Source organism: Enhydra lutris, unplaced genomic scaffold, assembly GCF_002288905.1.
Source record: "Enhydra lutris kenyoni isolate GAN:26980312 unplaced genomic scaffold, ASM228890v2 scaffoldscaffold23, whole genome shotgun sequence".
In the NCBI taxonomy this organism is placed as follows: domain Eukaryota; kingdom Metazoa; phylum Chordata; class Mammalia; order Carnivora; family Mustelidae; genus Enhydra; species Enhydra lutris.
Window position 1 is genome coordinate 505,634 of NW_019154107.1, and position 27,041 is coordinate 532,674.

A 27,041-nucleotide genomic window follows, 5' to 3' on the forward strand; every position below is an offset into this window, starting at 1 on the left:
TTTATGTATACTTTTTCTCAATGTCCTGAATTGATTTCTATCTTCTAGTCATCCCTTATTTTTGTGTTTCTCAAAGTCTGGGCCTCAAACCATGTGCAGAGGAAACACCCGAGCCCCGGTCCAGACCCACTGATTCCTGGGTATGAGTTCCAAGGCATCAGCCTTTGAGTAAGTTCCCCCTCCCACCCCGCCAAAGTGATTCAAGTGTGAAAATTGTTTTAAATATTCACCCACAGGGTTCTGTCCTTGGTCCTTTTCTATTTCTGTTACACATGCACAATTAAAGCCACACCCAAAACTTCCCCCACTTACTGCTATCAGTTGGATGTGTAAGCTGTCTACCATCGGCCCCTGCCCCAGACAGCACCTATAATCCTACCTGACACAAAGGATATTTATTTGAATGAGCATGATGGCTCTCAAACCTGCTTTGTCAATTAAGACCTATCTCTTTTGGACTCCATACCTGTATGTGCAGCTATCCAACAGATATGTTCACCTGGTGTCCTAAGTTACCCTGAATTTGTTAGGATTAAGTTCAGCCAACAGTAACAGAAAAACCTAAAAGAATAGTGGTTTACTCATAGAACACAGAAGTTTATTTCTCTCAATAACAGTCTGGAACAGGCCAGTATGAAAATTCTGCTCCACAAAAAGTCTCAGGGATTTTGGCTCCTTTCTGCTTTCCACTCCACTATGCCTAGAAGATGGTCCCCATTTCATGGTTCAGGATGGAACTCCACCCAAAACAAGCACATAACTAGCGGCAGGACAGATGCAGAAAGAAGGAAGACAGAAGGGTACATTCATCTCTAATATACTTCCTATAAGTAGAACATACTAGCTCTACTTTTATCCCATTGGCCAGGACTTAGTCTCGAGGCCATATATATGTAACTGCTAGGGAGGCTGTAAAAGTAGTCTTCATGTTAGGCAGCTGAACTGTGTTACTACAAAATAAGGGAGACCAGATAGTAGAAGACAACAGAATTCTTGGCCATGCATTCCAAAGTCACCATGTTCCAAACTGAACCACCTCATTTTCAGAGTAAACTGTGTGATTTTATACCTTTGTGATGTGTCCACCCTACCTGTATCTCTATTCCGCCTGGCAAACTCCTCCTTTCTTAATACTCATATCATGTGTTTTTCTGTTAAGCATTCCTTTACCCAACCACTTTTCCCTCCAGCCTAAAAAAACTGGATGTCTTTGGGCCACTTTCGTATCTAGCACACATCTGTATTTTTGCATTGCTAGTTCTGCATATGTACATATTTTTTTAAAGCCTATTCTTCCATTTATCCTTCTTTGACTAGAAGGTAAACTCCTTGAGGGCAGAGACTGCCTTAGTATCATACATACATAAGATCTGAAACATATTAAATTTTACAAAAATCAGCCATTAATATCTACTTCCTAGAATTATGGCAGCAGGGAACTGGTAAAATAGGTCCCTGAAAAGAAGGACAACATCGTATGTAGTATTGTAATATAATGGGATGTGTTAAAGTCCCAAATCCAAAAAGATTCTAACAGCAGTTACAAGAATATGACTATATGCTTTTATCTAGCCATTGCTCTCATGCTACACACATTACTTACACATTTTCTACACTCACCTTTTTTTCCGGTCTAAATAAATTTTAGTTGGATAAATTTTAAGTATGTTTACATTTGATTCTACTAGTAAGTTTATCTTTAACTTAAGCCAATGATTAGGTTCTATGCTTAGATCCCACTTAAATCTCAGCACTTATTCCATCACAGAAGACCAGGTTAGGCATGTCTAAGCTTTTGGAAGAGTCCCTAAGGAACCTCAATATTTGATGATTTTTTTCGGAAAGAAAGTATCTAGATGATAATAGAATTCAATTTAGGAAGAAGCACAGCATTACAACTGCTAAACAACCGACTATAACAACATGTTAATCTTCCATAGTCTAAAATTTTCGGTGACATAGGCACCTGGGTGGCTCAGTCGGTTAAATGTCTGACTCTTTACTTCAACTCAGGTCATGATCTCGGGGTCATGAGACCGAGTCTCATGCTGGGCTCGGTGCTCAGCAGAGAGTCTCCTTGAGAGTCTCTCCCTCTGCCCCTCCCCCAACTCACTCACACATTTTCTCTCTCTCTCTCAAATAATCTTTTTTCAAAATAAGTAAATAAATAAATAAATAAATAAAATTTTCACATGCAGACAGGTAGATTTTACTTAAGACTATCAAAGTATCAGTTTAACGTGAAAAAACTGACCAAAATTACGCAAAATATGTATATAACAGTTGTTATGCCTTACCCTTTAAAAACTACCATTGAGATATAAACAATGGAATACTATGTGCAATTTTAAATTGAATATCAACTATAAAGATAGCTAAGCACCCCAAAATGCTTACAGTAGCAAGGTGCCAACGGCCCAAGTGTGACTTGTAGCTTGCCCATATTCTCCAATGTGGACTATCAATTCAGATTATGATGCTGAGTTGGCTCTCAAAAATTCTAATCATTTCCCATCTTCTACCTCCAGTTCTCTAGCCTAAGCAGTGCCCTTCCTGTTCTGTCTGCTGCTCCAGCTGAGCAAAAGTCCTAACCTCAATGCCAAAAGCAGTTAGAACTAAATTTAATAAAATAAAAGAGTGTGTAGTCACTTATTATCTTACCATGAGTTCCTGGTGGTTGTAATACATCTCCTGTCAGGCGACACCACCCAACTGGGAAAATATCTCGACAATCGTACTTGCACCAATAATCAAAAGCTCCACTCCAGCCATCAAATGTGATATAAACTTCATCTCCTCTAACATCTCCAATAGTTGCAGGGCAGATCAGATAAGGGTTCTTTTTGTCTATAGCTTCAAGTTTCATTCCCACTTTAAAATTATTTAGAGGTGGCTTTGGTGGTTCCTACCAAAACATTTAAAAAAAAGTTTTTTGTTAAGATGTAATAAGAAGCATTTGCTCAACTGTTATCTCACAACTTTTAGCAATCAAAAATTAAACTCCATGTTTATCAATTAAATACAGAAAGAAAACTTTTCTCAGAGATCTCTCTGAAACTCTGCTCTACATGTCACTTACTCTGGAGCAGAGCCGAGAACCTGGAAGGAAACAAAACCAGACTGATAGTAATTCATTCAGTCATCTAAGAAATATGTGTTATATAGTATATACCAGAAATTGAGGATTCATTAGTGAACAAAAAAATAACAAAGATCCCTGCTCTGGTGGAGCTTACCTTCTAGTGGTGGTGGTGGTAGTGGTTGGGGTGTGGGTAGGGGAAAAAGAGACAAGCAATCAACAAGAAATGTAGAAAGAGGGACTCAAACAAACCTAACAAATGTATAAATTATAGTGTATGTTGAAAGCTGCTAAGTCCAAGGAGAATAAACAGCAACAGATAATATCTTAAAAAAAAAAAAGAAAGAAAAAAAAAACACCTCCAAGTATAAAATGCAGACACAAGAACATGAAAGTCATATAATCTGGGGTCATTTATGATATCCAATCCAGAAACCAATATTTAAAAAGCATACTTTAGTTATAAAAATTTAAAGCATGCAAATGCTAACCCGATTCTTAGAAAACCTAAGTGCTATGTTAAAAGCAACACCTTTTCTTTCAATTTGCTTTTTATTCTAGCAAATAGCACCATCATCGACCCAGTCACCCAAGCCAAAAGACTGGAAATAGTCCTAGACCAGGGGTTGTCAGCCCAACTAAACATCAAAACACTTGAGGCCACACCCCCAGGATACTGATTGAATTGGTCTGGAGTGGGGCCCAGACATCAGCACATTTTAATTACCCAGGTTATCCTAATGTGCATCCAAGGCTGAGAACCACTGTGCTAGACACATCCTATTCCCTTAACAATCACATTCAGAAACCAAGACCTGCCAATTCTATCCCTTAAATCCCTAGGATAACGACATTAAAAGTCAACCTTCGATCATTTAGTATATGCCAGGCACTGTTCTAAATGTTTTTCGTATATATTTAATTCTCACAACAACCCTATAAAGTCAATGCAATTATTATCCCCATTTTATAGATGATAAAACTGATGCACAATTGCCTATGAATATACCAGAAGTATCAGAGCTAGATTTTAAACGAAGGCAGACAACTCCTTGGAACATACTACCACATCACCTGCTTGGACAACTCCAACTGATCCACTTCAAAGCCCAGATCCCCTGGTCTCTTTAAAGCTTCCCTGGCCAGTTCCTGCCTACTCCTACAGCCCCTCAATGGAGGTGCTCTTGCCTTCAATTGCAAAACTACTCTTGAAATGTGTTTACTCCTCTGAGACTAAGGGATTCTCAAAAGAAAATATATCTTATTCATATTATTTCCAACAGAGTACTCAACAGCAAGATCTTTTCTCTAAAAAAATGAATTAACCAAGTAATCACCTGAAAAACAGTAAACAAGCTTTAAACTAATTCTTTCACTAAGATAAAATTTAAAAATATATCTGGTAGGTTGATTCCCTTTTTAAATGTCCCCTTTAAACCCATCTCATCATCCTGTACTTTCCCAGTGATACCCTTTATACCCTTGAAGTCTTAAAGTTCCTCAATTATAAGTCTTCAAAGTCCTTTTAATTACATAATCTTGATTTGATTCTTAAAAAACACCCAAAAGTCAGCTTGATCAAAGATCAAAGTTATTTGATAAATAAGTAGCTGGTAACTAAGAAGCAGAATTACTGCCACTTCATGAAGGGGCTAAAGGTTAACTAACGGTTACTACATAAGGAAGGAAAAAAGGGAGGTGGATTTAACAAAACGTAACTTTGACAGTTGATAAACTTGTGCTGCACGTGCACAGAACGGAGGAAATATCCAAGGCACACATAAGGTTCCTAGGGCCTTACACGATCATATAACCAAATAAGAATAAGACTTTCTGTGGCAAAGCGAACTAAATTCAAATGGCAATATACATTTTCTGCTACAAAACAGAATTAAGACAGGAATGAACAGGAAAGAGAATTTTAAGATTCAAGCTATAATCTAAAAAGAGAACCCAAATGCAACAGTGGGTCATCAATGCCACTATTAGCTGACAGGTTAAAAAAAAAAAAAAAAAGATTATGGACAAAATGCAATTTATTCTCTAAGATTTTCATATTGTTTATTAATTCTTCTACATTTCATGAATACGCTATCAAAGTGACTTACATCAGTATAGCCATACAAACAAATATTAACAGAGCTCTGGAAGAAAACCAATATTGATTTTTAAAAAATCAAAGGAACTGCTCCTTTTTCATAAATAAATGAAAGGGTTTTATCTCAAAAAACAAGCTACCTCCAGATTTAGATAACTGGCAAAATGGTTCCCTCTGCTGTCCACAAAAGGTAATGATATAAAGTTGCTTTTAAAAATGTTTTTAAAGAATATGGTTTGCCATCACCAGTTCTTGAATTACTTCCTAAACACAAAGATATAATTTGTAGGGGTGCCTAGCTTGCTCAGTCAGTAGAGAATGCAAATCCTGGTCTTGGGGCCCTGAGTTCAGCCCAACGTTGAGCAGAGAGCTTACTTAAAAAAAAATTGGGGTGGGGGCGCCTCGGTGGCTCAGTTGGTTAAGCAACTGCCTTATGCTCAGGTTATGATCCTGGAGTCCTGGGATCGAGTCCCACATCCATCCGGCTCCCTGCTCGGCAGGGAGTCTGCTTCTCCTGCTGACCTCTCTCCTCTCTTGTTCTCTCTCAGATAGATAGATAGATAGATAGATAAACTTATATATATATATATATATATATATATATATATATATAAAAGCAAGAGCTTAAAAAAAACAAGGGATCATTCTTTTCACTGTGAGAAAAAAATTATTCTTTCTTAGAAGGTAGTAAAGAATGCTCTTTTAACCCCTCTCCTTGCCTACCTACATACAATACGGTTCTCCTTAAAGGATATTTCTTCTCATATCCCACAGACTCTGAAGCTAGTGTGAGCATCATCTGCATTACCCCTTTGCCGCCATATTGCCGCCATATTCTTACCCCTGTAACCTCATGGTTCCTTCTCTCCCTTTCTTCAGATCTTCATTCCAATGGCATCTTCTCAGCAAGACCTTCCTGGCCACCCATCTAAAATGTCACCCTCCCTTTTCCTTAGCAGGTACAACCATCAAACATAATACAGACTTTATTTACTTTGCATGCTTAATTATGAATTTCCCCAGCTAGAAGGCAAGCTCCATAAGGACAGGAGCTCTTTTACTGTTTTGTTTATGGCTGTATTCCCAGAGTCTACTTCTGACCACAGACTTCTATCCTTAACTTTTACTTCCTTACTTTTTTAATCAACTACTTCTTTGATCTCATCAAAAATTTTAGTCCCTTAAACTTCATTTATTTATTCACAAATATGTACAAAATGCCTACTAATGCCAAACACTACTAAAGGCTCCTAATAAACATTAAGTAGAGAAACAGACAGATATCTCCCCCTTGTGGTATTCACATGCTAGTAAAGAGAAAGATGAGAAACACCGTAACATAAGCATATTTATCTAAGTTAGAAATGACAAGTGCTTATGCAAAAAAACAAAGTAAAGCAGAGTAAGGGAGATCCAGAGAAAAATGTATGGAGGGGCTGTGTTAAACTTAAACCAGGGCGAGGCACCTGGATGGCACAGTCGGTTAAACGGGGCGAACTCTTGGTTTCAACTTAGATGGTGAGATTAAGCCCTGTGATGGACTCCATGCTCATGGCAGGTTCTGCTTAAGGCTCCCTTTGCCAGCCCTTCCCACCCCACTCTACCCTCTGGCACACATTGTCTCTCTAATAAGATCTTTTAAAATAATAATAAATAAACAAATTTTAAAAAGAAAGACTTTTTTTTAGGATTTTATTTATTTGAGAGAGAGAGAAGGTAGGGGGAGCACATGAGTTGAAAGGGTGGAGAGAGGGAGAAGCAGACTCCCTGTTCAGCAGGGAGCCTGATGAGGGACTCCATCCCAGGACCCCGGGATCATGACCTGAGCCAAAGGCAGATGCTTAACCGACGGAGCCACCCAGGCACCCCACAAAGAAATACTTTAAATAGGGTAATCAGAACAAGCCTCATACGGAAGATGACATGTGAGCACAACCCTAAAGGTGACTACTAACCACACAGTTACCTACAGGCAGAGAGAACAACCAGCGCGAAGTCCCTAAAGCAGGAGATGTGTCCACATGTTCAAAGGACAAGGAAGTGAGTGTGGCTACAATTTAGTATGCAAGTGGGAGAGCAGGAGGAAACAAAGTTAGAGAGATAATGAGGTGTCGTATGTAGAACCATGGAGGCCACTATAAGGACTCTGACTTTTATTTTGAGTAAAATGGTGAGCCCCTGTACAATTTTGAGCAAAGAAGTGATATAATTTCATTTATATTTTAAAAGGAATATTCTGGTTACTGTGTTGATTACAAACTGTAAGCTTACAAATAAAGAGGTCAATGAGGAAGCTACTGAAGTAATCTAGGTGAGAGATAAAGGCAACTTGTACAAGCTGATAGCAAGGGAGATGTTAAAAAGTAGTTGGATTTTCAATATATTTTGAAGGTAAAGCCCATAGGATTTCCTTATGGACTAGATGTAGTGTGTGCAAGAAATAATCACCAAGGTTTTTGTCCCCAGCAATTGGAATAACAGTTGCCACTCCTCTAGATGGGAAAGGCTACAGGCAGAAGTTTGAGATGTCTGTTGGACATCCAAGTGGGGTTGTTGAGTGGATATTCAAGTCTGAGTTGGGAGCAAAGCCTGAACTGGAAATATGGATTTGAAAGTCATCTGCACATAAACTGTATTTAAAGCCAGAAATTAGATGAGATCACCAAGAAATTAATACAGATCAGAGTTTTTCAACCTTGGCACTATTGCCATTTGGAGTTAGAACATTCTGTTGTGGCAGCTGCTCTGTGCATTGTAGGATGTTTAGCAATGTCCCTGGTCTCTACCCACTAGATGTAAGGAGCACCCCACATACACTCAGTTGTAATGGACAAAAATGTCCCCAGATATTGCCAAACGTCTCATGGGGGGCAAATCACCCCCTTTCCAGGTTAAGAACCACTGATAGAGATAAAAAAGTGAAGGGGACCAAACACTCTAACATTCTATAATACTTTTCCACATCCAGGTTACAGAACATCATGTCAACCCAAAATCAACTTATCCCACTGTCATTTTATTATCTCTAAACCTTAATTCAAGATCACCATGGGACACCTGGGTGTCTCAGTCAGTTAAGTGTCTGACTCTTGATTTTGGTTCAGGTCATGATTTCAGAGTCATGAGATGAAGACCCGTAACAGGCTCCACACTGAGCATGGAGTCTGCTTGACATTCTCTCTCTCCCTCTGCCCCTCCCCCTGCTCCTGCTCCAAGTAATTAAGTAAGTAAGTAAGTAAGTAAATAAATAAATAAATAAAATCTTTAAACAAAAAAAGATCGCCGACCACTTTACCCATTTATACTTAGTTGCTTGACACTACTGGAGTAAAGTCCCACATGTTTATTACATGTAGTACCATATATTTAGTGTTCATCCCTAGCTGAACCCTCCAAAATATTATCATTTTTTACATTAGGCCAATCCTTTTCTCTAGGCCATTCCTTTTCCCATCTCATATAGCTGCTGTTCCATCTACCATTCACTTTAAGACAAATTTTATGTATCCTCATTATATGTTTATTATTTTATTAACTTTCTTCTCAACCATAGAGTAAGTTCTCTATCACAGTGCTGGAACACAGTAGACATTCAATCTATGTATGAATCCTTCCCTCCAGCCTTCGTCAGTTTTCTATTTCACAAAGTAAACTGAAGCCATCAGGAATGAAGGCTATCGATATTCTGTCCCCACAACTACAGATTTAACTCTACCTGAGGACACTTTTCACCTGGTCTTTAGTTCTTGCTAATGTAACCAATAAACTTTCTATCCACCAAATAGTCAAGAATCAGCTTTCCTCTCAAATGACCTTTAGTAATTACCTCATATAGCTACTCATATATCATAAAGCTGAGTGGGTATTTCTCAAGGTTCTAACCTTGACACTCCCCTCTTCTCCTAGGTATACTCTCTGGACTAGCTTATTCATTCTCAAGGCTTCCATCATTACCATTTAAACTAAAAACTCCCATATCCACGTACACAAGCCAAACCTTGTTTTTAAGTTCTAAACACTTTACTTCCAACAGTCTGCTAGTAGTCATCCCTCCTCAAATTTCCCAGAGGTACGCTGACATGTCCAAAACAAAACCCATTCTCTCCCTCTATGTGTATTCATCTTCCTATATTCTACATCTTTCTTCATTTACCAAACAAGTATGTACCAGGACCTACGAGAGACACTGAGAATACAAAGACAGTTAACTGTTCAAAAGGAACTCACAGTCTAGGAAGAGACAATGAAAATAATAATGTAATCCAATTCCTATAAAGATTGAGATATGCACAAGGTGCTAAAGAAGTATAAGAATACAAAGGGAGAATTAGGGAAGAGACATTGGAGGATTTAATGCCTAACTAGAATCTTAGCCCTAACCAGAGATAACCAGCTCTAAAAAGGAACATCGTATTGACAGGCTATCAGAAGCAATTTAAAACATAAAATATAAAGCAAGGAGTGGCCACCATAATCCAGATCATACAGAACCTTAAAGGTAACAAACTTACACTTCATCCTGAATGCAACTGGTAACTTCAAGAGTTTTAAGCAAGAAATGATGTGGTTAAGGCTCCTATATTAGATATTTCTGGCAGTTGTGTGGAAGGGTGAAGGTTAGAGGCAGTTATAAGGCTAGCTGAACCGTTCAGGCAAGAGGAAAGCCTGCACAAGGGGCAATGGTAGTAAGGTTAGAAAGAGACAGAAGAAAAAAAATAATTAGGAAGCTAAGTGGGTGGGCCTTCCTAATTAAATGGCTTTTCAGAGGCCAGGGTCAAGAAAGAGTGGTGATTTAAGATGGCTCTTGGCAAAGTTTCAAGCTTGGCTGAAAGGGCATCCACAAATCAATGAGTAAGAACAGAAATCCAACAGAAAAACAGGCAAAGGCTATAATCAAGTAATTCACAGAAAAATAAAAGGCCATTAAACACATTTCAAAAGCTCAGTTTCACTGGTAATTGGTTCAGTGTAAATGAGAGCAATGAGATACCATCCCCACCCACCCCAGTTCCCCCCAAAAAAGATACATAAAATTTTTAAAGATGGATGATACTCGATGCTAGTGAAGGTGTGGAAATAGAAACATCTATACAATAATAGTGGAGCATAGCTTGAAACATCCTTTAGGGATGCAATTTAATAGTATATATCAACACTTAAAGCACATATTCCCTTTGAACCAATAATTCTACTTCTAAAAATGTAGCCTTCACACTTACCCAGAAAGCTCTATACTACAGATGACTTAAACAAGAATATGGACACAACCTAAACATCCATCCTTAGGGACAGAGTAAACCAATTATGGTAATCTATACCACAGAATAGTAAAATACAACCTAAACATATACGAAGCAAAATGAAAAGACTTCTAGAATATACATATTTTATGGGTAAGAATAAATCACAGAACACTATTCACAATATATTCAAGTTTATGTTTAAAAAAATAAAAGCCCATATATGTTTGTGAGTGCACAGAAAAAAAGTCTGAGAGAACACAAAGAAAACTTCTATTTGGAGAGAAAAGGTTGGAAAGGAGGAAAAGATGGGATGGATAAAAAGACATGCATTCTTTAGTCTAGCTAAGTATGTATTTTGATATCCCCTCTCCAAACACGAATTACTTTCATAATTTTAAAAATGAAAGATATAATGTGTGTGACATGTGGCATGTAACTAGCTAATAAAGCAATCTGATAATAAGTAAAGTAAGTCTGATGGCTTTTCTAAAGTCACAGCCCAAGCTAGTAGTGTTTAATAAAGACTACTACTAAACATCTCTTTTTTTTGTTACTTTTCTCACATATGCTTTACACACTGCCCAAAGGGCCTGTGTCCCTACTGGGAGGTGGTAGGGCTAACCCACTTTCAGGCACTCTTACTACTCAAAGCAGCACTCAAAGTATTTTTCTTCGCAATGCAAGAATCATATTAATTGATGTTTTACATCCTTATGTCTTTAAGGTTCTCCAAAAACTTTTAAAACCTTAGCCAAAACAATCTTGAAAAAGAAGAACAAAGCTGGAAGTATCACAATCCCAGATTTCAAGATATACTACAAAGTTGTAATAATCAAAATAGTATAGTATGGGCACAAAAATAGACACACAGAACAATGGAACAGAGTCCAGAAATAAACCCACACTTATATGGTCAACTGATTTACAACAATGAGGAAAAGAGAGTCTCTTCAACAAATGGTGCTGGAAAACTTGGACAGCTACATGTGAAACAACAAAACTAGACCACTTTGTTAAACAAAAACAAACTTGAAATGGATTAAAAACCTAAATGTGGGGGTGCCTGGGCAGCTCAGTCGGTGAAGCATCTGCCTTTGGCTCAGGTCATAATCCCGGAGTCCCGGGATCAAGCCCCATGTCTGGCTCCCTGCTCAGCAAGGAGTCTGCTTCTCCCCCTGCCCCTGCCCCTGCCCCTGTTCATGCTCTCTCTCTCAAATAAATAAATAAAATCTTAAAACAAAAACAAAAAACCTAAATGTGAGAACAGAAACCATAAAATTCTTAGAAGAAAACAAAGGCAGTAATTTCTTTGACACTGGCCATAGAAATATTTTTCTATGTGTTTCTGTTTTTCCATCTTTCTACTTTTTTATATGCCTCCTCCGACAAGGGAAACAAAATTAAACTACTGGGACTATACCAAAGTAAAAACTTTTGCACTGCAAAGGAAACCATCAACAAAACAAAAAGGCAACTTACTGAAGGGGAGAAGATATCTGCAAATGATATATCTGATAAGGGGTTAATATTCAAAATATACAAAAAATTTAATAGAACTTGACACCAAAAAAAACAAATAATCTGATTAAAAAATGGGCAGAGGACCTGAACAGACATTTTTCCAAAGAAGACATCCAGATGGCCAAAAAACACATGAAAACATGCTCAACATCTTATCATCAGGGAAATGCAAATCAAAGCCACAGTGAGATACCACTTCACACCTGCTGAAATGGCTAAAATCAAAAAGATAAAAAATAACAAAGGTTGGTGAGGATATGGAGAAAAGGGAACTCTGGTGCACTGTTGGTGGGAATGCAAACTGGTGCAGCCACTGCGGAAAACAGTACAGAGTTTCCTCAAGAAATTAAAAATAGAAGAATTACCCTATGATCCAGTAATTCCACTACTGGGTATTTATGCAAAGGAAATGAAAACACTAATTTGATAAGATAAATGCACTTCTATGTTTACTGCAGTATTATATACAATAGCCAAGATATGCAAGCAATCTAAGTGTCCATCCATAAAGGAATGGATAAAGATGTGGTACATACACATATATATACAACGGAATATGAGCCATGAAAAAGAAAGAGATCTTGCCATTTGCAACAACATAGATGGAGCTAAAGTAAAATGCTAAGTGAAATAAGTCAGAGAAAGATAAATACCATATGATTTCACTCATGGGGAATTTAAGAAACAAAACAAAGAAAAAAGAGACAAAAAACCAGACTCTTAAATAGAGGACAAACTGGTAGTTGCCAGAGGGAGGTGAGCGGGGAGAGGGGTAAAATAGATAAAGGGGATTAAGAGTCCACTTACCTTGAGATAAGCACTGAGAAATGTACAGAATTGTTGAATCCTTTTTAAAGAAAAAACTACAATATTTACCATTCTTGACATGAATAACTGTAATAAAATTTAAGTGACTGAAAAAAGAATCAGGACAGAGGGTGAGAAAGAAATATTTTGACCCATAATTTAACTAAAACTTGGCTATTATTCACTGTTTCTTAACATAGTGTACTCTTTCAACATTTTCTCAAGAGCATAAACTATCTTTGGAATTTTCCCTCTTTGTTATATAACAAATATTTCCCTATAACAAATTCTTTCTGATGACTGTTTTTAACATTCTTTTACTTCTGAAACCAAATCTCTCTAAGTAACTTTCAAGTGGTTTTCTGGCCCATCATCATTTCTCCAGTGTCGAAGGATGACTAATACAGCAAAGTGAGAGGAAGCTTCACTTCTGAAGGTAAATAAATAGCAATGAACATTTGCTTCCAGTAGAGCACTCCTTTCATATCTAAGGTGAAGAAAGTGGATACAAATTCATTTTGACTAGTGGGTGATTCTAATTGAGACTTTTTTATGACTTGCTGTTATGGGCTGAATTGTGTCCCCACCCCTGCCAAAATCATGTTTAAATCCTAACCCCAGTACCTCAGAATGTGATTTCATTGGAGACAGGGTCTTTAAAGAGGTAATTAAGTTAAGATGAGGTCATTAGGGTGGGCCCTAATCCAATGACTGGTATCCTCATAAGAGGAGAAAAGGAGGACACAGACACACAGATCATGTGAAGACAGGAAGAGAAGACAGCCATTTATTTACAAGTCAAGGAGAGAAGCCTCAAAAGAAACCAAGCCCGCTGATACCTTGATCTTGGACTTCTAGCATCCAGAGCTGTAAGAAAATAAATTTCTGTTGTTTAAGTCACTGTAATGAACTGAATGATGTCCTCCCAAATTCATAAATTGAAGCCCTAATCCCCAATGTTACTGTATTCAGAGATAGGGCCTTTAAAGAGATAACAAAGGTTAATTAGTAAGGTCATATGGGTGGAGCCCTAACCCAAAAGGACTGGTGTCCTTATAAGAGGAAGAGAAACCAGAGATACCTCTCCTTCCCCACAGGCACGGAGAAGAGGCCATGTGAGGACACAGCAAAAAGGTGGCCATCTATAAGCTGAGGAAAGAGGCCTCACTAGAAACCAGCCCTGATGGCACTTTGATTTTGGACTTCTAGCTCCCAGAATTGTGAAAAAAATAAATTTCTATTGTTTAAGCCACCCAGTCCATGGTACTTTGTTAGGGCAGCTCTAGCAGATTAACACACGTGTCAATCCAGTAATTTAAAAAGAATTTTTTTTCCATATCCAAGAAGATAAAACGTTTAAGTGCCCCCATTAAAACAATAAAGCTACAGCCCAGGTGATGGAAGATTTTTGTATCTTTCTTACCTTCTTAAAGATTGTTGCAGGTGCCATTTCAGATCCATTCAGTGTTCGTAAGAGGAACATTGGCCAAGACGACGCATTCATCTGATACCCTATTTTATAAAATAAATCAGTATGAAAAAGTCTCTCTGTGATATTAGAGCAAATTGGTATAAAAAAATAGGTTTTGGGGGCGCCTGGGTGGCTCAGTGGGTTAAGCCACTGCCTTCGGCTCAGGTCATGATCTCAGGGTCCTGGGATCGAGTCCCGCATCGGGCTCTCTGCTCAGCGGAGAACCTGCTTCCTCCTCTCTCTCTCTCTCTCTCTGCCTGCCTCTCTGCCTACTTGTGATCTCTCTCTCTGTGAAATAAATAAATAAAATCTTAAAAAAAAAAATGGGTTTTGTTTGCCATTCTTCTCCAGAGAATGACTTTCTTATTGAGAAACTAAGGAAATAGCTAAGAGAAGCAGATGCACCCTCTGATCAGTTCCACTGTCCCCACTGCACTATTTGGCAACAATGCTATAGTTGGGGTAAAGACTCTCATTTGAGAGAAGCCACTAGCTAGAGTTCACCAACATACACATATGTACGTTAGGAATGGGCCCCAATACTAGGGGTGAACCAAGCTAAAACCCACAAGAGCTTCCAGTCCCCACCAAAAGCTACACAAGCACAGCAAAGGCTGCAGACTTCCACCCCTTCTTTTTCCTTAGAGTCCCTGCCTTATTTCTTTTCAGAAAGACAGTTTTCTGTGAAACTCAGCAAATGTACACTTATGATGCATTTCACTGTATAAAAACCTCACCTCAAAAATTAAAAAAAATACACTAAACTCTAGTTAATGACATCCATGCTAAAGTATTTAGGAGAAATGTACCAACATCAATAACTTCAACACGTAAAACTAAGATGAACTGATGAAACAATAGAAGGGCAGATAGGTAAGTGATAAAGCAAGCATGTAAAATAACAGTGGTAGAACCTAGGTAGTGGGTATGTGGATGTTCACTGTAAAATATTTTCACCTTTTCTGTATGTTTGAAATTTTTCATACAATATTGGGAAAAAAGATAGGTCTCACTTTAGCAATCTTTACAGACACTAAACAAGATCTTCTCTTAGAATCTGTATCAGATGAAATCAAAATACACTCATCGGATGTCTTTTTTTCAAGATCTCTTCAATTAATGGTGAATATCACAGCATCTGGCACATGCAACAGGGGGCAGAGTTCTGCTAGTTTCATTGCTTTCTGGGGGCAATCCGTTTCATACACCACTTGCCTGCCCTGATGCCAGAATTAAAGAGAACTTGGCATGCATCCCTGACGGATACATGCATTAAGATAGGGAGGCACAGGAATCACTGGCAATCACTGGCACTGGGTCCAGTAGGATTAAACATGCAAAAAAGTTCAGACAAAAAGTCATCCTATAATAATCCTATACCAAAATCCCCTTAATCTGAGAGAAAAAAAATGGGGGCAGAGGGGATTTATTATATGCTCCCTTATATCAGTATTATCAATGATATCTAATAAATAATCAACCACAACATGGATTTGCCACATTGTGGTTAGAATATTGCATAAAAATAATTCTCTGGTCCTTATGCCATTCTCTTAACCCCCATCTTATCCTATTCCATCATGCAATCATCATCACCGCCATCATCATCATCTTAATTTGACATTTTTCTTAATTCTTTATTGCCTAAAAAAGTCAAACAGAGATGAAAAGGCCAAAAATAGATGAAAGTGCATATAAAAATTCAAACACAGATAAAACTAATCTATCATGTTAGGAAGTCTAGACAGTGGTACCTTTGGGAATGGGAGGTTTATGACTAGGGATCAGCAGGAGTGGGGCTTCTGGGGTGCTGATAATATCCTGTTTCATGATGTGGGTTATGGTTATATGGATGTGTTCATTTATAACCTGTACACTCACAAATTACACATTTTTCTGTTTGCATGCTAAAACTTTAAAAAAAGCTTCTAAATAATAACCTTTAATGTTTAAATAACCTTTGAAAAAAGAAAACCAAGTAAGTGGTGTTATATTAAAATGGAAGATAAACTATTCAAAGCACCTAATGAGCAAATTGGCAAAAACTGTGCATTTTTAGTATGTATTATCAAAATACGTATTAATCATCATGCACTGCTAAGTATTTCATATTTTTAATTAAAAAACTCTAAAAGTAATTTGAAATAAGAATGATCATAAATCCAGCTATTTGTTTGAAATGTTGGCAATCACAACAGTTATACTTCCTTTAAACAAAATTCAAAAACACATTATCATTTGTAAACAGAAATCAAATCCAAACAGGGAAGCACTACGCATCAGGTTTACACTTCTATCTCATACAGAATTCAATATGATTTAAGAGCTATTTAAAATATAAATGATATGAAGAAAGAAAAGAAGGCAAAAGGCAGAAAATACACACACCCCAAACCACCTTCTTGGAATAACACATCTCTAATTAGTTACTTTTAATATGTTAAACCAAATTAGGAATAATTAACAATTAAAGCAAGAAAAGTATAAAAATATATGGCTAAAAGAGTGGTAATTATTAAAATATTAAATTTTGGGATCTCAGGGTATTTTTAACTATAGTAGGAAACAAAAAGAAATCCATTCTCTCATTGTGCTTTACAACAGAGAATGTTCATTTTCAGCATTGTAAAGAAGAAACAAAAACTAATATATACCATTCACTCAAGACTATAGAAGTAATACGGATGCTGGGTGGCTCAGTTGGTTAAGCATCTGCCTTTGGTTCCGGTCACGATCCCGATCCCAGAGTCCCAGAATCAAGCCCTGCATCGCATGCGGCTCCCTGCTCAGCAGGGAGTCTGCTTCTCCTTCTGCCCCTCATCCTGCCCTCGTGCTCTCTCTTTCTCTCTCAAATAAATAAATAAATAAATAAATAAAGTCTTTTTTTTAAAAAAGACTGTAGAAGTAATAAAGGAAATAATTTATTTTCTACAGAATATCAGAAGACATCTAAATATTTGGGGAGACCAGGGGCACCTGGGTGGCTCAGTGGGTTAAGCCGCTGCCTTCGGCTCAGGTCATGATCTCGGGGTCCTGGGATCGAGCCCCGCATCGGGCTCTCTGCTCAGTGGGGAGCCTGCTTCTTCCTCTCTCTCTGCCTGCCTCTCTGCCTACTTGTGATCTCTGGCTGCCAAATAAATAAATAAAATCTTTAAAAAAAAAAAAGATTTTATTTATTTGACAGAGAGAACACAAGCAGGGGGAGCAGCAGGCTGAGGGAGAGGAAGAAGCAGGGAGAGGGAGAAACAGGCAGAGGGAGATGGGCAAGGAGCCTGATGCAGGGCTCAATCCAGGAACCATTCCCCCCCACCCCAACACAATCCTGGCAATCATGACCTGAGTCAAAGGCAGACGCTTAACAGACTGAACCACCCAGGTGCCCCCAGGCTTTTTTTTTTTTTCAGACTTATTTATTTATTTGGGGGGTAGTGCACGTGAGCGCAGCGGGTAGGAGCAGAGGGAGAGGGAGAAAGAGTCTCAAGCAGACTCTGTGCTGGGAACAAAGCCCAACAGTAGGGCTCAATCTCACAACCCTGAGATCATGACCTGAGCCAAAACCAGCAGTTGTATGTTTAACCAACTGTGCCACACAGGCTCCCCTGGAATACATCTAAATAAATATTAAGACAGAACAGGGATGCCTGGATGGTACTGCTGGACTCTTGGTTTCCTCCCAGGTCGTGATCTTGGGGTTGTGGGATCGAGCCCTGCGTCAGGCTCTGCACTGAACATTGAGTCTGCTAAAGTTTTTCTCCCTCTCTATCCCTCCCCACCTTGCACATGCGTGCTTTTTCTTTCTTTAAAATAAATAAATCTTTAAAAAATAAGTAAATATTAAGAGAAAACAATTTTGCCCAAAAATGGAGTCACATACTTTTTAGCTTTCAAAAACTTGGTCAAAATTGAGAGCTTTGTACTTCGAAACCTTTGCTATAACGTTCCATCAATCTCCTCCTTTTCAAAGATCTAAAGGTACTGATCCCTCCTCCTCTTACTATGATTTCTTCTCATAGCAGTTATAATGAAACTGCCAAGTTTGAAACTGGAGTCTGGATGTGGAATCCTACCTTTCCCCTGTTCCCCCACCCATGCTGAAAATGCTGAATGGGTCAAAAGACAATAATGAGGGAGGAAGTGACTCAGTAACAAATGCTATAAACTTCTCCCCCAGAAGGGTTTCTGAATCTGCATGTGTGACCTGGTAGAGCTGCTTTTGACATGTCAAGTTTGAAGATAGCATATGTCTTGCCCTGGAGTGGAGAACCTTCAGCACACATATACCAAATGTGTATTTACATTGAAACTCTGTAACATATGGTACTGAGCTGATCTCTCATACATTCTCCACAATAACCATCTATTTGCAAAAATGCCTAGAAGAGATTTCTAAAAGGCTACTTCAGGACATCCAGCTGGCTTGGTCCATACAGCATGCAAACTGATCCTGGGGTCTTGAGTTCGAGTCCCATGCTAGGTATAAAGATTACTTAAAAATCCAATCTGGGGTGCCTGGGTGGCTCAGTTGGTTAAGCAGCTGACTCTTGATTTCGGCTCAGGTCCTGATTTTGGGTCATGAGATCAAGCCCCACATGGGGTTCGGTGCTCAGTGTAGAGCTTCCTCCCCCTCTGCCCTTCCCCCTGCTCATACACTCTCTCTCTCTCTCAAATAAATAATAGAATCTTAAAAAAAATAAAATCTTCAAAATAAATGAAAGGCCACTTGAAACTTTTTCTACTGAATATTACATTAGTAAGAATATGTTATTTTAAAAACTGTTTATCCTTACCCAGTGGAGGCTGAAGTAAGTCCCCTTCCTTTTCACATGTCCCAATAGGCTGTATGTCTGGAGAATCGACAAGTCTCCAAAAATCATTTCTGTTGTCACTACCGTCCAGTCTTAAACGTAGTCTGGCACCAGTAATTCCAACGACCGTGGCTATACATATTGAAGTCATATTGCGAGGGTCATGGGCTTCCAATTTCATACCAACTTTGAAGTCATTAGCTGGTGGAACCTTGGACTGTATATGTTACAGATATGTGTATGCATGTGTGTATAGACACACACACGCACACACACACAAATAAAGTTTTGTTAAAATGCATCAACTGTAAGAAAAACAAACAGTCAGTTATGTTACCAGAAAACTGTGAAATGTTTTAAGTAACAGTCATAGCAGATGGTGAGCAAAAGAACTATAAAGGTCAAGGAAAAGATCTCCAAACCCTCTCTTTTTATGGGCATAAAAACACTGCCCGTTCTGATCTTATTCCTTTGCCCACTTCCAGGCAACCCAAATACAGCCTATAAAATGTACCTTGAGTAGCTTTCTAAAATAAGAACCTGATTAGGCCATTCCCCTTTGAAAAGACCAACTGGCAGCTCACCACTGCCTAAGTCCAAGTCCTCACTATCACCTCTACCCACTTTGTGCTTCACGCTATCCCTCAACACTCATATTCTTCTACACCTATGTGCCTTTGCTTTGGATGTTCTCTCTGCCTGGAATATCCTTCCCCTCATTCCAGCCATCTCAGATGTCACCTCTTCTGTGAGCACTCCCAGTATAGAGTTATCATACTTTTCATAATTAATTATTTACATGTCTGTCTTTCCCTCCAGATGGACAATCACAAAGGTTAAGTATACCAGACATAGAGTAAATTCTTAATGAATGAATGCAAAGAAACCATCTGGCCCTTAAGTGGCACTACCACAATCCCATTATCTCCTCACACTGCTAGAACCTAACAATCACACAGACATCCCTCAACAAATCAACCGTTCACATTAATATATACAACATCTATAGAATTTTGGCATACCTGTCTGAAACACTCCGAAGGGGCACTCAAAGATCCAGTCTCTTTCAAGTAATTTTCCCAGTGGAAATCATCTGGAAAAAAAAAGAACACATATACAAAATAGGGGGTTTTTTAGTATATATAATATGTATACTAACTATCAGGGGTAAAATGGGGCTTTAGTTCCTTATCTCTTTTAAAAAAAGACTTCCTAGGGGTGCCTGGGTGGCTCAGTGGGTTAAGCCTCTGCCTTAGGCTCAGGTCGTGATCTCAGGGTCCTGGGATTGAGCCCCGCATCGGGCTCTCTGCTCAGCGGGGAGCCTGCTTCTCCCTCTCTGCCTGCCTCTCTGCCTACTTGTGATCTGTCTGTCAAATAAATAAATAAAATCTTTAAAAATAATAATAAATAAATAAATAAAGACTTCCTAAAGAGCGGATTCAAATTTCCTGATCTGCATTTAATTATCAGCATAGAAATTAAAAAATAAGACAACTTTCTGATAATAATGGCTCTGATACAATTATACTCCAGATCTTCTCCCTGTAATGAGGAATTAGCACAATTATTCTAAAAATGCAGACTCTGGGGCACCTGGGTGGCTCAATGGGTTAAGCCTCTGCCTTCGGCTCAGGTCATGATCTCAGGGTCCTGGGATCGAGTCCCGCATTGGGCTCTCTGCTCAGCAGGGAGCCTGCTTCCTCCTCTCTCTCTCTCTCTGCCTGCCTCTATACCTACTTGTGATCTCTGCTGTCAAATAAATAAATAAAATCTTTAAAAAAATATTAAAAATGCAGACTCTAAGAACAGCTAAAGAATTTTTTATCGAGTAATAGCAAATTCTACTTATCTGTCTCTAATATAAATTTACTCAATACATGTGTGGGGCGCCTGGTGGTTCAGCTGTTAAGCATCTGCCTTCAGCTCAGGTCATGATCCCAGGGTCCTGGGATCGAGCCCTGCATCGGGCTCCATCCCAGGGTCCTGGGATCGAGCCCTGCATCGGGCTCCATCCCAGGGTCCTGGGATCGAGCCCTGCATCGGGCTCCCTGCTCAGCGGGAAGCCTGCTTCTTCCTCTGACATTCCCCCTGCTTATGTTCCCTCTCTCGCTGTCTCTCTCTCTCTGTCAAATAAATAAATAAAATCTTAAAAAAAAAAAAAAGACGTGTGTATACTCAAGAACATTTTATCCCATTAATATAAAGACACTTCTTTCTTTTTTCATGGAGAACTAAAGGTGTTTAGGTATGGGGTCTAACAGAATCTTACCTCTGCAATGCTTTATGGAAAGAAAAAAATCTGGGAACCAGAGTTGCCTCTCAATTGACTTTTAGATCTCCATACATGGTATCAAGAATATGGTGGCAGAACAAAGCAGTAAACCAGCCTTCAGTACAGTCACTGATATGAATTATTTTAATGATCTATATGTTCTACCAACACTTGCTGTCCCTTCTCTCACTCAGTCTTCATGATGTATTACAATGGTATTGAAGGTCATAAAGCAGTATACTTTGCCTGGCTTGCACTCTTCAATTGTTGTTCCAGTCAGACTGCTAAGACACTGAGAAAAATACTTGATAGCAGTATCAAAAGTACCATTAATTCAAAGTTTTTTTTGTTTATTTTTTAAAGATTTATTTATTTATTTTAGAGAGGTAGAAAGTGCGTGTGCGCATGCATGCAGGTTTGTGTGCAAGGAGAGGCAGAGGGGAGACAGAAGCAGACTCCCGGCTGAGTGCGGAGCCCACTCGGGGCTCGATCCCAAGACCCCAAGATCATGACCAGAGCCGAAATCAAGAGTCAGACACTTAACCAACTGAGCCACCCAGGCACCCCACAATTCATACGGAGTTGAATTCTCATCAACCACCTATGCTCTTGATTAATTTCCTTACTATAAAAATACTGGGTTTGACAGTTTCCCTTCCTGGGGAATCTGCATAACCAGCATCTTATACACCCTTCAAAGGGTAGAATACTTATACACACATACACACAAATGGAGTGCTATTAAATGTTTAACAGCCAGCTTTCCAGAATATACAAATAAAAAGCCTGACTGGTAGTGTTTACAGATTTCTATGGTATAAATACTACCACCATGGCTCATCAGAAGGTGAAAAAGTAAAGTCGACAACTACAAAGCTGGGAAGAGATGTGCACAAGTAGCTCTCCTGAGCTGGTGTGAGCCGGCTTCAGCAAACCACTGTTATGTGTGTTTATGAATTTATATATGTATGTACACATATTACACATGGTATTAAGCATGTCATACATAATACTATATACCCTGCTTTTTTTTTTTAAAGATTTTATTGATTTATTTTGACAGACAGAGATCACAAGTAGGCAGAGAGGCAGGCAGAGAGAGAGAGAGAGGAGGAAGCAGGCTCCCTGCCGAGGAGAGAGCCCCATGCGGGGCTCGATCCCAGGATCCTGGAATCATGACCTGAGCCAAAGGCAGAGGCTTTAACCCACTGAGCCACCCAGGCGCCCCTATACCCTGCTTTTTTTTAACAATAAATATAATAGATTGTTCCATTTGTTTATTTTTTTAAAGATTTTATTTATTTATTTATTGGACAGAGATCACAAGGAGGCAGAGAGGCAGGCAGAGAGAGAAGCAAGCAGGCTCCCCGCTGAGCAGAAAGCCCAATGCAGGACTCGATCCCAGGACCCTGGGATCATGAATGGAGCCGAAGGCAGAGGCTTTAACCCACTGAGCCACCCAGGCACCCCAAGATTGTTCCATTTTTAAAAAAATACTGGGTTTAATTCTGCTTATAGATGATAAGAAGTGCTGAATGGCATGCAGAAGAATGTCAAGAATATGGGCTCTGAGGTTGAACCTGCCTTTTTCCAGTCTGGCTCTTCTTCTTACAAGCTATGTGACCTAAGAAATTCATTTCAGTTTCTCAGCCTCAGTTCCTTCATCTACAAAATGCGGAAAAGTAATACATACAGTACAAGGTATTTTGAGAATTAACTGATGTAGCATACATATGTCCCTGAGTAAAAGGCGAGCATTATTATTCTAAAACTAAATGTCATAGTTGTGCCTAAATTTATTAATACTGGATAACTTTGTCAAAAGTGAAAACTGGGGTGCCTGGGTGGCTTAGTCGGTTAAGTGTCTTCCTTCAGCTCAGAACATGATCTCAAATCAGGGGTCCCTGATCAGTGAGTGATCTGCTTCTCCCTGTCCCTCTGCTCCTCTCCCCCGGCTTGTGCTCTCTCTCTCACCCGCTTGCTCTCTCTCAAATAAATAAATAAAATCATATTTTATATATATATACATAGGTTGTTTTTTTTTTTAAGGGAAAAATGTGGGGCACCTGGGTGGCTCAGATGGTTAAGCATCCGCCTTTGGCTCAGGTCATAATCCCAGTCCTGGGACTAAGCTCTACATCAGGCTTCCTGCTCAACAGGGAGTCTGCTTCTTTTGCTCCCTTTCCCTCTGTGTGTGCTCTCTCTCTCTCTCTCTAGCTCTCACCCTCTCTCAAATAAATAAATAAAATATTTAAAATAAATAAAATAAAATAGTGAAAATGGAGATCCATGGTTCCAAAATTAACTAACCAGAATATTTCAGTGACATCCTAAGCACTAACCTGACAATCGGAAACCCAAGGTTCTAACTAAAGCTCTACTATCATATGACCTTGGAAAGTATTAAAGAAAGAACAAAACAGGGGCACCTGGATGGCTCAGTTGGTTAAGCATCGGACTCTTGGTTTCGGCTCAGGTTATGACCTCGCGGTCATGGAATCAAGCCCTGCATTGGGCTCCATGCTCAGCACGGAGTCTTGCTTGGGATTCTCTCCCTCTCTCTCTGCCCCTATCCCCGCTCACACTCTCTCTCTCAAACAAAATATATATATATATTTTTTTTAAAACAGGGGTGCCTGGGTGGCTCAGTCAGTTAAGCTCTTGACGCTGGATTTCAGCTCAGGTCATGATCGGAGTTGTGGGATCAAGCCCCACGTTGGGCTCCACACTTAGTGGGGAGTCTGCATAAGGATTCTCTCTCTCCCTCTCCTTCTGCCCCTCCCCCTGCTCATCTTTCTCTCTCTCAAATAAATGAATCTTTAAAAAAAAAAACAAATGGAGGAGGAAATCTATGATATCATTAAAGAGCCAACATTCCAGGAAGAAAGGAGTGTAAGGTAAAGATAATGACAGGGAAACTAAAATTATTTCACAATAATACCTCAAATAAACCAGCTGCATTTGTAAAATTTCTCAATGACACTGGAAAAAAATTCATAACACAATTTCCTAAATATTTTATCACTAATTGTGTCTGAATGGGCTACAGTTTGAGCTAGCAAATCCTTTACACGAGTATTCTGCAATATGACCATTTTCTATCACATTGCTAGCTAATAATCCTATGTAGCCTTTAACTTTTTTCTTTATTCTTAAGGCAGTATTTTCAGTCCCCAAAACTGCTCAGTTTGGCTGCCCATGTGCTGAGGCCCTACCAATAACACAGGGGAAACACACATAGCAACAGGCTTTACTTAGATTTAGGTTCACTGAAATTTAGATTGACATATCTTCCATAATACCACAGCTGGAATTCTTGACCCAGAGCCAAAATCGTCAGAAAGTCTTACCCAAACCTGAGGACCCAGTCTGCCTCTGCATCTTATCCTAATGGACAGACTGGATCAGAGGAACGTTATTCTCCCTCAGAAAAGAGGCCTGGCAACTGACAGGTTTGTTCATGAGACAGGTGTACACGTGTACACTTCCAACTGTCACTGATCTGTAAGATGAGATGTTAGGGTCAGGGCCCTGAGAAATATCCACAGGTATCTGTCAATTTGATTAAGTAATCTCATTTTTTTTCCAATCAAGTTTGAGAATTTTGAAAAGTTTCTAGTTTTAATCTTTAAGAATGTATTTTTTAAACTTTATTTTTATGAAAGGTCCAGAATAGCAAATCTATAGAGATAGAAAGTAGGTAAGCAGTTGCCTTGAGCTAAGAGAAGGAAAAGGTATTGGGGAAAAACAGGGAATGAATACTAACTGGGCACAGGATTTCTTTTTAGGATGATGAAAATGTTCTCAAACTGATTGTGGTGATAACTGCACAAGTCTGTGAAGATACCAAGAATCAATGAATTGTATACTTTAAATGGGTGAATTCTATGGTATGTGAATTATGGCTCAATAAAATTATTTAAAAAAAAAAACAGATGGAGAATCTGTAGGGATAAGGAAGAACATTTTAACTTAATGGCTCCATTTCCTTGGAGGGTTTTGGGGGTTGGAGGGAATTACTGAAGAACAAATAAGGTCAATGGAAAAGGGAGCTAAGGAAGCACTGGGGGTCCAGCCACAGTGAGAAAGAGTGATTCCATGCAGATCACCTCTCCAGGCAACCTTCCTGTAGAAACAGAAGGTGAACTACCCCAAGAGTGGGGCTGGCAGGACAGGTACAACAGAAAAACAAGGGGCAAAGGTTTGCCTGGAAAACTCCAATAAACACAGTAAATTTGTTACAGTTATTTTTTTTATTCAGCTTTTTGTTTGCATATGACTAATTTTTTTTGTTTTCCTTAAGAGCAGGTACAGTGGGATGCCTGGGTGGCTCAGTCATTAAGCATCTGCCTTCATCTCGGGTCATGATCCCAGGGTCCTGGGACTGAGCCCCAAGTTGGGCTCCCTGCTCAGCAGGAAGCCTACTTCTCCCTCTCCCACTCCCCCTGCTTGTATTCCTTCTCTTGCTGTCTCCTTCTTTGTCAAATAAATAAATAAAATCTTTAAAAAAAAAAAAAGAGCAGGTACAATGGGTCAGATCCTACGTTCTGAGTCTCTGATGCAGTGCTATACACTTGCTGTACATGATATGAAATTTAAAACATGAATTAATAACTAAAGGTTAATAAGCATTTACTGAAAATTTACTGTATGCCAGGCATTATATTAGGTGCTTTACATTCATTTTCTTTATTTAATTCCAACAGTCCCATGAAGTAAGTAGCATCATCCCTGTGCTACAGAAAAGGAAAAAGAGACTAAGAACATTGAGTAATTTGCCAAGGTCAAAAGGCCAGTAAAAAATGAGGTCAGGATTCTAAAACAGGTCTCTCAGACCTCCCAATGCCTAAGCTTTTATCCAATGAACTACCTTTTGACCATCAAAAAAAGGATTTTCACACTGATTCTAATACTAGAAGAGCTTCTATTAATAATCAAAGTATCATTTTTAATTGTTAATAAATGGTAATTACTAGCTAGGTATCTTTAATTTGGCAAAAATTATACTGAAATGTATGATTTTTTTTTACTTTAATTCCATACCAATTCATGTCTAAAATAAAGCCAAAGTAAAATTTTCAAAATAAAAATCTTTTACCTTTCCTATTGCTCAGGTTTTATATTTACAGGAGTTTTCTATACATAGACTATACCGAAAGCAAGATGAGTTCATATTAACAGTGAGTGAAAAGAAAAATATATTGTACTGAACTACTTTAAAACCTACCATTTTGTACAGAAGAAGTACCTGAGTGAGGAGGTTTCTCTTGATTTTCCTTCTTGACATCCATTGAATCTAAAAAATGAAAGAAAATAGTGAGCAACATTGGAGGGCCATAGCAAAAGTCTAAAAGAGCTCTCAGGAAACCTATAAATTAGGGTGCCTGGGTGGCTCAGTCGGGTGAGTGTCATACTCTTGGTTTTGGCTCAGGTCATGATCTCACGGGTCATGGAGTCGAACCCTGCATCAGGTTCTGTGCTCAGCAGGGAGTCTGCTTGAGATTCTTTCCCTCTGTCCTATAAAACCTATAAACTAAAACTACTTTCTAACAGGACCCAGTTTTAATTTTATAATTAATATCCTCATTTCTGCATAGGATTTCACTTTCTAACATACTGTGTATCCTACAATTTGATCATTTATTTTGTTTATTTTATGTCTCATTCGACTCAAATGGAAGCTCCAAAAGGGAGCATAACCTCCTCTACCTCATCTCTAAAATTAAAAAAAAAAAAAAGAATTAA

The 27,041-nt window shown here is 38.8% G+C and overlaps 1 protein-coding gene across 1 annotated transcript in view; it reads right to left on the reverse strand.

The window, feature by feature from the left end:
- Window positions 1-26,587, reverse strand: part of LOC111150512 (Scm polycomb group protein like 2) — a 72,331-nt gene extending 45,744 nt beyond the window's left edge. Inside the window, exons 1-5 of the mRNA XM_022508000.1 lie at window positions 26,524-26,587; window positions 20,047-20,117; window positions 19,007-19,241; window positions 14,172-14,260; window positions 2,662-2,905 (exon numbers count right to left, since the gene is read on the reverse strand). Of these exons, the coding sequence (XP_022363708.1) occupies window positions 2,662-2,905; window positions 14,172-14,260; window positions 19,007-19,241; window positions 20,047-20,117; window positions 26,524-26,587 (703 nt within the window). The remainder of the gene's footprint in view (window positions 1-2,661; window positions 2,906-14,171; window positions 14,261-19,006; window positions 19,242-20,046; window positions 20,118-26,523) is intronic.
- Between the last annotated feature and the right edge of the window lie 454 nt (window positions 26,588-27,041).